This window comes from Sus scrofa, chromosome 2, assembly GCF_000003025.6.
Source record: "Sus scrofa isolate TJ Tabasco breed Duroc chromosome 2, Sscrofa11.1, whole genome shotgun sequence".
Lineage (NCBI taxonomy): Eukaryota > Metazoa > Chordata > Mammalia > Artiodactyla > Suidae > Sus > Sus scrofa.
This window is the reverse complement of record NC_010444.4, coordinates 50,203,258-50,216,674: the sequence shown is the minus strand read 5'-3', so window position 1 is coordinate 50,216,674 and position 13,417 is coordinate 50,203,258. Positions and strand designations below refer to the sequence as shown.

Below are 13,417 nucleotides of genomic sequence, written 5' to 3'. Positions count from 1 at the left end.
TGCTGATGGGAATGTAAACTGGTACAGCCTCTATGGAGAACAATTTGGAGATACTTTAGAAATCTATACAAAGAACTTCCATACGACCCCGCAATCCCACTCTTGGGCATCTATCAGGACAAAACTCTACTTAAATGAGGCACATGCACCCGCATGTTCATTGCAGCACTATTCACAATAGCCAGGACATGGAAACAATCCAAATGTCCATTGACAGATGATTGGATTAGGAAGATGTGCTATATATACACAATGGAATACTACTCAGCCATAAATAAATGACATAATGCCATCTATAGCAACATGGGTGGAACCTGAGACTCTCATCCTGATAAGTCATCCTGATAAGTCAGAAAGACAAAGACAAATATCATACTATTTCTCTTATAACTGGAATCTAATATACAGCACAAATGAACCTTTCCACAGAAAAGAAAATCATGGACCTGGAGAATAGACTTGTGCCACCTGGGGAGAGAGGAAAGGAGTGGGAGGGATCGGTAGCTTGGGGTTATCAGATACAACTTAGAATAGATGTACAAGGAGATCCTGCTGAGTAGTATTGAGAACTTTGTCTAGATACTCATGTTGCAACAGAACAATGGCTGGAAAAAAATGTATACATGTAAGTATATCTTGGCCCCCATACTGTACAAAGGAAAAATAAATAAATAAATTTTTTTAAATGTCACTGGGACAGCTAATCTAAAACAGTATCCTGAGGCAAGAGGATCATTTCTCTCCCACATATTCTTGTCAAAATACCAGCTTGCGCTTTCAGAACAGAACATAGAGGAGCAAAGAATGGAGTTTCACTTGGATCATACCTAGCTGGAAAGGCAGTGCACAAGGAATTGTTTTGATCCCTGAGGTACTCTTGGACACTATGTGCAGCACATTCACAATAGTTCCCATCACAGGAGAGATGCCCCCTTACAATGGATTCAAAAACATATAATGGTCCTAACCTTCAAATTCAATGGGTCACCCTGAACTTCATGATTTGTGCTAAAAATACCCCTCCTCCCCTCCATATGAGGACCCAACACAGAAGAACTTGCCTCACTGAGGCCTGGCAAGGTGCTTTACTCAAATAACTCAAGTTTCAGGAAATTTCAGATTCCTGATCCTGTTTGTTAATACTTTTTCTGGATGAATGGAGTCATATCCTGTCCATACAGAAAAAGACTTCAAAGTGGTTAAAACCCTCCTTGAGGAAATTACTCCCAGATTTGAATTGCCTAACACCTTTCAAAGTGATAATGAGCCTGCTTTTGTCTTGAGTATAACCTAACAATATTGCAAATTAATTGGATTAATTTGAAAAAATAATCTTCACCCTGGAGACCACAATCAACAGGAAAAGTGAAGAAAATGAATTATACTATAAAAAGAAGCATTACTGAAATAAGTCAGAGACTAACTTAACTTATACTAAGATCTGACCAGTTCCCCTGCTATGGATCAAAGTGGCTCCCACAAGCAGGTTAAATTAAGCCCCTTTGAAATATTGTATGGTAGGTCATTCCAGGTATCTGCCTAGGCAGGAACATTATAAATGCTTGGAAATACATAGCTGTTGCCAATTATGTTAAACTCTGGGCATTCCACTAACCTCTGTTCATGAGTTTGCCTCCAATATATCTGCCTATCCAACTGAAGTAGGCCTACATCCTTTCTGACCTGAAGATTGAGGCCTCCTTAAAACCTGGGGAGAGCAAGTGTTTGAACACTAACTGACTGCAAGGTGGGCAGAACCATATGGTAGCCAATTCTCAAGGTTCTGAATTTTAAGGGCATGACAGTTTTCCAATCATGCAGAGAAACAAAAAATTTGCAAAATGAATAATAACATTTGTCTTATTGGAGGTTTGTAGGAACATCATGACATGACAGCTGTAAGAACAAAGTATTGAGACACTAAGAAATTTGCAACAATGACCCCCACTGTCATCATTTTAGTATAAAAGAAGCCTGTATTCTGTCTTAAGTAAAATGGCTTTCTAAGACACTAGTATGTCATCTTCTCAGTCTGCTAACTTTCCAAATACATTCACTATCCCTTGCCCCAACACCCTATCTCGCAATTTATTGGCTCGCTGTGAGGTAAGCAGAATGAATTTGGACTCAATAATAATAGAACTGTTCTGTGTCTTGATTGCGCTTTTGGTTACACAGCTGTAAGGATTTGTTAAAGTTCTCACAGAACCTGAAACTAAAAAGTACATTTTAATTTACATGAAAATTCACAATTTACCATATGTAAGTTAAAAATACTTTTTAAAATACTATCAATTAACAAAAGCTTCACTTTGATGTGATGCATGACCATTCCCCTAATCTAGTCTAAAAGGTTTCATCCTCATTTACCAACCAATATCCTTTGACAATTCCATTTCTGAGGTCAGCCTTCATGTTTAGAAATAATCAGAGTAGATATGACAGAAGGTCTTTGTTGCTGCCCAGAGTTATTTATTTGTCATAGACACTCTCATGTTCTCAGTCAATACAGACTATAGAGAGGGACACATAGACAATGTTAAATGATGTTAGAAAAATGTACATGTCATTGGTTATGTCACAAATGGTACAATATTTTCATGATTCTCTAAAATTGTGCCAGGGTTCAAAAACAGCAAGTTAAAACACGTCAAGAGGGAAGAGCAACTCATTCTTCTTTACAAGGCCAAATAAATAATTAGCAGCTATTATCTTAATGGCAGTATTTTAGTTAGAGCAATTTATTATCATGATTGTATGAACATTCAAAGGAAAGGTTGGAACATAGGCAGGTATCAGTACTGATATACATATTATTAACCATAAGCTCTTGAAACAGTTTTCCCAACTTTGAGATACTATTTCAAATGATAGCAAAAGGGGTCATATTCTTCATAAGCCAACTGGTAAAGAAAATCTGCAAAGCCTGCAGATTTTACAGCAATTTATAATGTCATAATCATATAGGAGCATTAGCAAAGTTATGAAAAAATGCAACTTTTTTAAAATGTAAGATATTTGTGCAAAGGCCTACTTTCCAATATCTACCTATAGAATAGCGTAATTATGAAATTCACAACTGCAGAAACAAGCAACACTTTTCTTTGAAATATCAGTAGGTTATTTTAAGGCCTTTCTTATTATTACTCTCCCATTGTTCCACAGAGTATATTAAATTCCTACAAAGTGCTAATGAAATATGTCTATATTCATAGCTGTCTATAGCCTTGTGTTCCATATGCATGCACAGGAAACACCCCAGAACACTCAAAAGTGTTCAGTCATACTACACTCATTAAAACTATCAAAACCTGGTTTGCTGAGAAACATTTCTTCCCACAAAAGAACATCTGCTTCCACTGAAAAGTCACTTAAAATGAAATATCAACAACCAAACATCATAAAACATTAATATGGTAAATATTTCCTCCTTTAGCATCACATTCAAGCCTGTACACTAAAACATTTATTTTCTTCACACAGCAAACTTTCTGGTAGGATGATAGGAATTGTTCTGTGCTTTTAAAATAACAACATCAGAGAGCTAGGCTTCTTATATCTTTCTCTTTTTCCAGTTATAACATCTACATCCTTCCAAGAATGAAAGGAAGGGAAGCAACGGACAGAGCACTTGCTGACATCTGCATCCATCTCATTAGCAAGAATTGAGCCATCTCCTCACATTCAGCTGGATAGAAAGCTGGGGAATTGAGTATTTCAAATATCCAAACTCTACAGTTAAATTCATTTGGAGATAGAAGTTTTACACTTGTGTATCCTCAGCATGTCTACAAAATTGTCTACGTCTTTTTATGTGAATCTCTGTATTAGTTTTCTCTTGCTATTGTAATAAATTACTGCAAATTGAGTGCCTTAAAGTAGCACATACATATTAACTTACAGCACTATAGATCACAGGTTCAAAATTTGTCTCACTGACAAAAATCAGTGTTGTCAAGGCTGCATTTCTTCTTGTGTGCTTTAGTTGGGATCCGGTCATTCTTGTTCAATTAGATTATTGGCAGAGTTAAGTTCCTTGAGATTCTAGCACTGAAGACTTTGTTTCTTTGCTGCCTGCTGGTCAAAGTTTATTCTCAACATTTGGAGATACTGAATAGTCACCTTCTGTCTGTTTAGGGCTTCTCTTCCACTATATTTTCCTTCATTACATTGCACTATGTCTTGATTTCCCATCACATCCAAGACTCTCTAATTCTTCTCCCCCTCTTAACATATATCTGATGTACCCCATAGACTCAATAGACTCTGCATCAATGTAATATTTCTTTGCATATATTTCATTAGGCATATATTTTACTGAGCTATAAATGTGCACTGCTAAATATCACTTAGTAATTATTTGTAGTATATTCATGCAGTAACTTAATCTTTTTGCTTCTTTTTTCATTACACTCAAAAATACATTAAAAATATCTGAGATTTTGCTTTCTTGGTAGATATTTTTCTCCAACCTCAGCTACACAAATGCTACTACAATATATAGTTCAATAAACATATAGTTCAATAAAAAGCTTTAAGTTTACTACCTTTATATGTCGTGAACAAATTCCCCATGATACACAAATCATGTATCCCCCCCGTGCATATTCTATTGTGGATATCAATATAGATACATCTATGCTTATGGCTATATATATTCCCATGATTACATGCTCACATAGTCATGAGTTCTCTTGATAAGAACAAATATATTATGTCAGTTAATTTTGTTAAATATCTCAGAGATTTCCTGCATCTTCCCATATTTGACAGATGCCTAAATTATATTTGCTCTTATTAATTATTACAATAATATGTGTATATCAAATACTGGAGAGGGTGTGTAGAATAAGGAACTCTGCTACACTTTTGCTGTGAATGTACATTGGTAAAACTCCTACGGAAAACAATGTGGAGTTTCCTCAGAAAACTAAACATAGAGCTACCATATGATCCAGCAATCACACTCCTTGACATATATCTGAACAAAACTATATTTCAAAGATACATACACACCTATGTCCACAGGAGCACTATCCACAATAGCCAAGATATGGAAAACCTAAATGTCCATTGACAAAGAAGTGGTTTAAGAAGATGTGGTACATATATACAATGGAATACTACTCAGTCATAAAAGTGAACAAATTAATGCCATTTGCTGCTACATGGATGCCACTAGAGTAAAATAATTCAGAAAGAGAATGATGAATACCGTACGATATAATTTATATGTGAAATCTAAAATATGGCACAAATGAACCTATCTAAAAATCAGAAACGGACTCTGTCATATAGAGACTTGTAGATGCCAAGGGGGAAAGGGGAAGAAGTGGGATGGACTTTGAGTTTGGGGGGATTGGATACAAAGTGTTTCATTGAGAATAGATAAGCAATGAGGGGATATTGTACAGCATAGGGAACTATAATACAATTGCTTGAAATAGAATATGATAGAAGATTATGTGAGAAAAAGAAAGTATATATGTGTATGCCTGGGTCACTTTGCTATATAGCAGAAATTGGCACAGCATTATAAATCAAATATACTTCAATAAAAAATTAAAGAAAAACACAGTACATACTCACTTGAACAAAATTTGTGGAAAATTATCCAAATGAAAAAGAGGAAATACTCTAATTTATTAGAGTAGACCTCATATACAAGGAGACACAAACAAGGAGAACATGACTGAAATAAGATTTTTTCTTGTTTCTCAGAGAGATAAGTTGTGATAATGCATTAAAAAAATAAGTAGGAAGTAAAAAGATCAAGGTGGTTGGAAAAATAAAAGTCAAAACCAGGAAGCTTCTGTGGCAAATTACAAGAAACTTAACTCAGTTGATATAGTCCACAGGTAGAATGATTTAGGCAAAATTAGATGCTGTCTTGATCTGGGCTGCTCAAGTGCCAAGGATGCTGAATTAATAGACTCTCTAAGGCTCATATGTGAAAATAATGTTACTGATGAGAAGGATGCAAAGATCCCCATGTGGAATGGAAACACTTCAGCAAATTCATACCATTGATTACCTCAACTTTGCATAATATACTGAGCATCCTTGCAACCACAAATGAGTGTGTTTCAACACACCCCATAGAAACATATGAAGGTGAAATTTAAAGAATATGCTTACAGAAAAACATACACAAATACACAGACTCTAGAAAGTTTATTTTAGTAGTTGAGAATACCACAAGTGTAATTTTAATTTCCTTTCCGTACTGTTTTTCTGTCCCACACAGAATACCGACACTATTTTCCTGTGTTATAGTCTATTGTTCCCAAAAAAAATCCTACTGCATAAAAATTATCTAACTATTATATTTATAATTCATATTTCCCACAGGAAGAAAAAGACATTTACTGTTCATTAGTTAATGTATTTAGAGCATTTAGAAATATAACTGATATATAGACATCAATCTCTAAATACCTATTGAATAAATTTATCCTTCCTTTTCCTTTGAGGGAACACATAACAATATTTGCCTTTAAATAAAATGAATTTAAGAAAATGAATAAAATGAATTTAAGAAAACATACTGCATATTTTTTCCCATAACTTATGAAGAGCATACTTTACATCTTTGTTCCTCAAGCTGTAGATCAAAGGATTTAACATAGGGATAATGAGGGTATAAAATATGGAAGTCACTTTATCAGTGTCAAATGAATGACTGTATTTGGGCTGCATATACATAAACAGTAAAGTCCCATAGAACACTGTGATCACTGTCAGGTGGGATCCACAGGTGGACAAAGCCTTCTGTCTGCCCCCAGAAGAGTTCATCCTGAAAATGGCTACAAGTATAAGCAGGTAGGACACAAGAACTATGAGAAGAGATGAAATCAAATTAAAAGCTGAGAAAAGTAGAATAATCAATTCAATGTCATATGTATTTGAGCAGAGCAAAGGCAACAAGGAAAGACTATCACAGTAGAAATGTTTTATGATATTGTAGCCACAGAAGGATAAATTAAATATCTTTACAGTGGTGAAAAGAGACAAAAATATGCTATAGAAATAGGGAATTGACACCAGCACACAACAAACCCTTTGTGACATCATGATGGTGTAGAGCAGAGGGTGACAAATGGCCACATAGCGATCATAAGACATTGCTGACAGAATAAAAAACTCACTAATAATAAATACAATGTAGAAAGCTCCCTGGGTGGCACAGAGATAATAGGAGATTGTATTTTCAGCTACAACAAAACTTTCTAACATTTTGGGTCCTATAGTTGTTGAATAACCAAGATCAGTGAAAGACAGGTGTCTGAGAAAGAAGTACATGGGTGTTTGGAGCCTGGAGTCCACCTTGGTGAGGATGACCATTCCCAAGTTGCCCACCACTGAGATCATGTAGATGAGCAGGAACATCCCAAATAATGGAAGCTGAAGCTCAGGGTGGTCTGTGATTCCCATGAGGATAAATTTGCTCAGGACTGTTAGATTGTGTTTTTCCATCCAGATTTATCAGAAAACCTATTCTAGATAAAGATATCAGCATAGTCAGTAGTTTTTATATAATGTTATTTGGTCATGTTTTGGTACATGAAACTAAAACAAATATGATAAATCCAAATTTCAGTTCAAAGTATTTTAAAATAAACTCACCAGTCACATTAAACATGTATAACAATAATAAAGAGAGAGAGAGATAATCAGTGATGATAGAAAGAAAGAAAAATAGAGAAAAGAGAGAAGGAGAACTGAACCTTGTTACAAGGAAAATACTTGTGTCAAGGGTCTTTTTTTTAACCTATAAGAAATATAATATTCATAGCATTAAATTATATATATGTACATATATATATTTATAAGAAATACACAATTACCTCATAAAATACTGCTTATAAATTTGTGAGCTTCTGATATCCTACCATATGTGTTTACCTTTCTATATCAGAAATACTGAACAACTCATGCAAAATATTTTATATCAAAGAAATAAGAAGCAATATATGTCTTGTTTACACACAATAATAAGAGGCTTAAAAATTCCATTGGTAAGTGCTGATTTTATTGTAAGAGGAGGGAAGACAGAATTTTCCTTCACCGTCTTAAGGCATGTAGGGTCAGCATCCAATTGCTTTTTCGCATTTTACTATCTTCATTGATTACCTGATTATTATGTTTTAAGACTGTACATTTTGGAAAGATTGTATATATTCCTGCTCTACTCTGGACCATCACCATAAAACTGAGTACTTACAAATTTCATGGCCACCAAAAATTGGACTTTTACGTCAATATAAAGTGGAAACCATTTTCCACTCATCAAAACTTCAGGAAAAGTTCATATTTATACTTTGTTTAAAATCTGCATTAATTACTAGAATATTTTGAGAAGGAAATAAAGATCTCAGAGGGCTCTTCCTAAAGAGCCAAGAGTAAATAACTGACTAACGATTTGGAAGGACACTGAATTAGAAACTAAACACATGCAGCTTCATAGTTCTGCCATAATTTTTATTTTTTGTTCCTGATTCTGTTATCTTCTCTTGTCCCATGGTTTGTGTTCTTTCTTATACATAATATTAAGCATTTATTCAAAATATAAATATTAAATAAACTATTTGGCACTGAAATTGCAAAAGATGCTTACTGTGGGTGTTCCCTTGTGGCTTAGTGTTAATGAACCCAAATAGTATCCACGAGAAAGTGTTTACCCCTGGCCCCACTCAGTGGGTTAAGAGGTTTTGCATTGCTGTGAGGCTGTGGTGTAGATCACAAAAACAGCTCAGAACTGGCTTGGCTGTGGCTGTTGCATAGGTTGGCAGCTGCAGCTCCAATTCGACCCCTAGCCTGGAAACCTCTATATGCCATAGATGTGGTCCTAGAAATAAAGAATAAAAGGAAGGAAGGAAGGAAGGAAGGAAGGAAGGAAAAGCAAGCAATATGTTAATTTTGTTTGTGAAAATACTTAGTCTGAAGAAAAAAAGGAGTAGTCCCATTCTGCTCAAGCATAAAAAGGCAGGATGTAGGCAGAAATGATCAGAAATCCTCATATTTTGTGGTGCTTTGAAACAGAATAAATGTACTAATGGCTAATATTGTCAAAATTATTTGGGTATTGGTTGATTATAGCACCACATGAAACTCTTTACCTGTCATAAAACATCTGTCTTGGCTCCTTATGTGCTTCATAACACCCACAGTGAGAACAATTTATTGATCTCTTCTACATCCTGAGTCTCTCCCTGAGGAGACGCCAAGCAATTTCCTAATTGTCCCTGAAGCATTTGAAAACTTCACAGAAAGCAAAGGAGGGGGTGTGTTTAATAGTAGTCCAGAACAATTTGTGTTGCCCAGTGAGACATATTTGGGTTCGGATGTTACATTTCTAATTTTACTTTTTTTTTCAAAGGAAGCAATTAGAATTTTTATTATGAAAATTTTACGCATATTCACAGTAGAATAATCTAGTGAACTCTCTCTCATTGACCCATCATCCATTTTTCAATAGTTACCCAAATTCTGTCAGTTTGATTTATCTATACTCCTACATTTTCTCCTGGGATTTAAAAAAAAAACTCATTGTTATGACTATTCATCTATTACCAATGAGAATACTATTTAGGTGAAACTACCATGCCATTATCATACATGTGAAAAAGGTAACTGATTCCTAATGTCATCTAATACCTGATATATAAGCAAATTTTCCAGATTGTCTCAAGCATATTTTTATACATAATGAATTTATTTTTTCCATAATAGCTGGTTTACATGTTCTTTCAGTTTTAAACTATACAGCATAGTTACCCAGTTAAACATACATGTATAGATTCTTTGTTCTCATATTATCATGCTCCATCATAAGTGATTAGACAGAGTTCCCAGTGCTACATAGCTAATCCATTCCAAAGGCAATAGTTTGCATCAATTAACCCCAAGTTCCCAATCCATCTATTTCCCTTCCCTCCCCCCTTGGCAACCACAAGTCTATTCTCCAAGTCCATGATTTTCTTTTCTGTAGAAAGATTGCTTTGTGCCATACATTAGATTCCAAATATAAATGATATTATATGGTATTTGTGTATCTCTTTCTGATTTACTTCACTCAGTATGAGAGTCTCTAGATCCATCCATGTTGCTGCAGATTGCATTATGTCATTCTTTTTTATGGCTGAGTAGTATTCTATTGTGTATATATACCACTTCTTCCTAATACAATCATCTGTTGATGGACTTTTGTGTTTTTGCCATGTCTTGGCTATTATGAATAGTGCTGCAATGAACCTGCATGTGCAATTGCCTTTTGTAAGGAAAGTTTTGTCTGGTTATATGGCCAAGAGTGGGATTACTGAGTCACCTGGTAGTTCTACATATAGTTTTCTAAAGTACCTCCATTCTGTTCTACATAGTGGTTGTACGATCCTACATTGCCACCAACAGTGTGGGAAGGTTCCCTTTTCTCCACACCCCATCCAGCATTTGCTATTTGTGTACTTATTAATGATGGCCCTTCTGACTTGTATGAGGAGGTAACTGATAGTAGTTTTGATTTGCATTTCTCTAATAATCAGTCATGTTGAGCATTTTTTCGTGTGTTTATTGGCCATCTGTATATCTTCTTTGGAAAAATATCTATTCAAGTCTTTTGCCCATTTTTCCATTGGGTTGTTGGCTTTTTTGCTGTTGAGTTGTATAAGTTGTTTGTATATTTCAGAGATTAAGCCCTTGTCCACTGCATTGCTTGAAACTATTTTCTCCCATTCTGTAAGTTGTCTTTTTGTCTCCTTTTTGGTTTCCTTTGCTGTGCAAAACCTGTCAGTTTGATTAGGTCCTATTAGTTTACTTTTGCTTTTATTCATTTGTTTTGGGAGACTGAGAAAACATTTGTAAGGTTGTTGTCAGAGAATGTCTTGCCTATGTTCTCTTCCAGGAGTTTGATGGTGTCTTGTCTTCTATTTAAGTCTTTCAGACTTTTTGAGCTTATTTTTGTGCATGGTGTGAGGGTGTGTTCTGGTTTCATTAATTTGCAAGCAGCTATCCAGGTTTCCCAGCAATGCTTGATGAAAATATTGTCTTTTTCTCATTTTATATTCTTGCCTCCTTTGTCAAGGATTAATTGACCAAATGTGTCTGGGTTTATTTCTGGATTCTCTATTCTGTTCCATTGGTCTGTCTGTCTGTTTTGGTACCTGTACCACACTGTTTTGATGACTTTGGCTTTGTAATATTGCTTGAAGTCTGGAAGAGTTATGTCTCCTGCTTGTTTTTTTTGTTCCTCAGAATTGCTTTGGCGATTCTGGGTCTTTTGTGGTTCCATATACATTTTTGGATTGTTTGTTCTAGTTCTGTGGAAGTGTCCTGGGTAATTTGATAGGGATTGCATTGAATCTGTAGATTGCTTTGGGTAGTGTGGCCATTTTTATAACATTAATTTTTCCAGCCCAGGAGCATGGAATAACTTTCTATTTCTTTGTATCTTCTTTGATTTCCTTGATTAATGTTTTATAGTTCTCAACATATAAGTCTTTTACCTCCAAGGTCAGGTGTATATTTTTTAGGGTGCAGTTTTAAAAGGTATTGTATTTTTGTATTCCTTTTCTAATATTTCATTGTAAGCATACAGAAATGCGACTGATTTCTGAGTGTTAATCTTCTATCCTGCTACTTTGCTGAATTTGTTAATCAGTTCAAGTAGTTTTTGGGTTGAGTCCTTAGGGTTTTCTATATATATAGTATCATGTCATCTGCATACAGTGACAGTTTTACCTCTTCTTTTCTGATTTGGTTGCCTTTTTTTTTTTTTTGTCAGATTGCTGTGGCTAAGACTTCCAGTGGTGAGAGTGGGCATCCTTGTCTTGTTCCAGATTTTAGTGGGAACACTTTCAGCTTTCTCCATTGAGTATTATATTTGCTGTGGGTTTGTCATAAATGACTTTTATTATATTAAGATATGTTCCCTCTGTACCCACTTTGGTAAAAGAGTTTTTACCATGAATGTATTCTGGACTTCATCAAATGATTTTCTGCATCTATTGAGATGATCATGTGGTTTTGACTTTTCTTTTGTTAATGTGATGTATGACATTGGTTGATTTGCATATGTTGAACCATCCTTCTGAACCTGGGATAAATCCCACCTGGTCATGGTGTACAATCTTCTTTATATGTTGGTTGATTTGGTTAGCTAAAATTTTGTTGAGAATTTTTGAATCTATATTCATCAAAGTTATTGGATTATAGCTTTTTTGGTGGTATCTTTGTCTGGTTTTGGGATTAGGGTGATGGTGACGTCATAGAATGCCTTTGGGAGTGATCCTACTTTTTAAACTTTTCAAAAAGTTTACGGAGGATGGATATAAGTTCCTCTTTATATGTTTAGTAGAATTTGCCTGAGAAGCCATCTAGTCATGGACTAATATTTATAGGGAGTGTTTTTATGACATATTCAATTTCATTTCTAGTAATTTGTCTGTCTAGTTGATCTATTTCTTGATTCAGTTTGGCAGGCAGTAAGTCTCTAGAAAGTTGTCCATTTCTAGACAACTAGGTTGTCAAATTTGTTGGCATACAATATTTCATAGTATTCTCTCATGGTTTTTTGTATTTCCTTACTATCCATTGTGACTTCTCATTTTCATTTCATATTTTGGTTATATGGGTTTTTTCCTCTCCTCTTCTTGGTGAGTCTAGCTAGAGGTTTGTCAATTTTGTTTAGCTTTTCAAAGAACCAAGTCTTGGTTTTATTGATTTTTTCTATTGTTTTTGTTTATTTTATTGATTTCCTCTCTAATATTTATGATTTCCTTCTTTCTGCTGACTAGGTTTTGTTTGTTCTTCCTTTTCTAATTTTTCTAATTAGATGGTGGTTAAGTTGTCAATTTGAGATTTTTTCTTCTTTTTTGAGGGAGACCTTTATTGCTATGAATTTCTCTCTGAGCACTGCTTTTGTGGCATCCCATAGATTTTGAGTGGTTATGTTTTCATTATCATTTGTCTTGAGGTATTTTTTAAATTCCTTCTTGATTTCCTCATTGACCCTTTGCTTTTTAGTATCAGGTTGTTTCATCTCCATGTAGTCAGTTATATCTCATTTCGTTTCCTGTGGTCGATTTCTAGTTTCATCCCATTGTGGTCAGAGAAGATATTTAAAATAACTTCTATACTTTAAATATGTTAAGGTTAGCTTTGTGCCCCAGTATGTGATCAATTCTTGAGAATGTTCCATATGCACTTGAGAATAATGTATATTCTGATTTTTTTGGATGTAATGTCCTGAAAATGTCGATTAGGTCTAACTTTTTTATTGTTTCCTTTAGGATCTCTGTTGCCTTACTGATTTTCTGTCTAGAGGATCTGTCCATTGATGTGAGTGGGGTGTTAAAATCTCCTATTATGATTGTATTCCCATCTATTTCTCCTTTTATGTCTGTTAGTATTTGCCATAGGT

At 34.8% G+C, this 13,417-nt stretch overlaps 1 protein-coding gene across 1 annotated transcript; it reads right to left on the bottom strand.

Annotated features, from left to right (window-relative positions):
• On the bottom strand, positions 6,535–7,476 carry LOC110259732 (olfactory receptor 8K3-like). The gene has a single exon (XM_021085477.1). The coding sequence runs from the start codon at positions 7,474–7,476 to the stop codon at positions 6,535–6,537; it is 942 nt and encodes a 313-aa protein (XP_020941136.1).

Coding starts and splice junctions, on each gene's coding strand:
- LOC110259732 (XM_021085477.1), bottom strand. CDS start 7,476: ATGGAAAAACACAATCTAACAGTCCTGAGCAAATTTATCCTCATGGGA.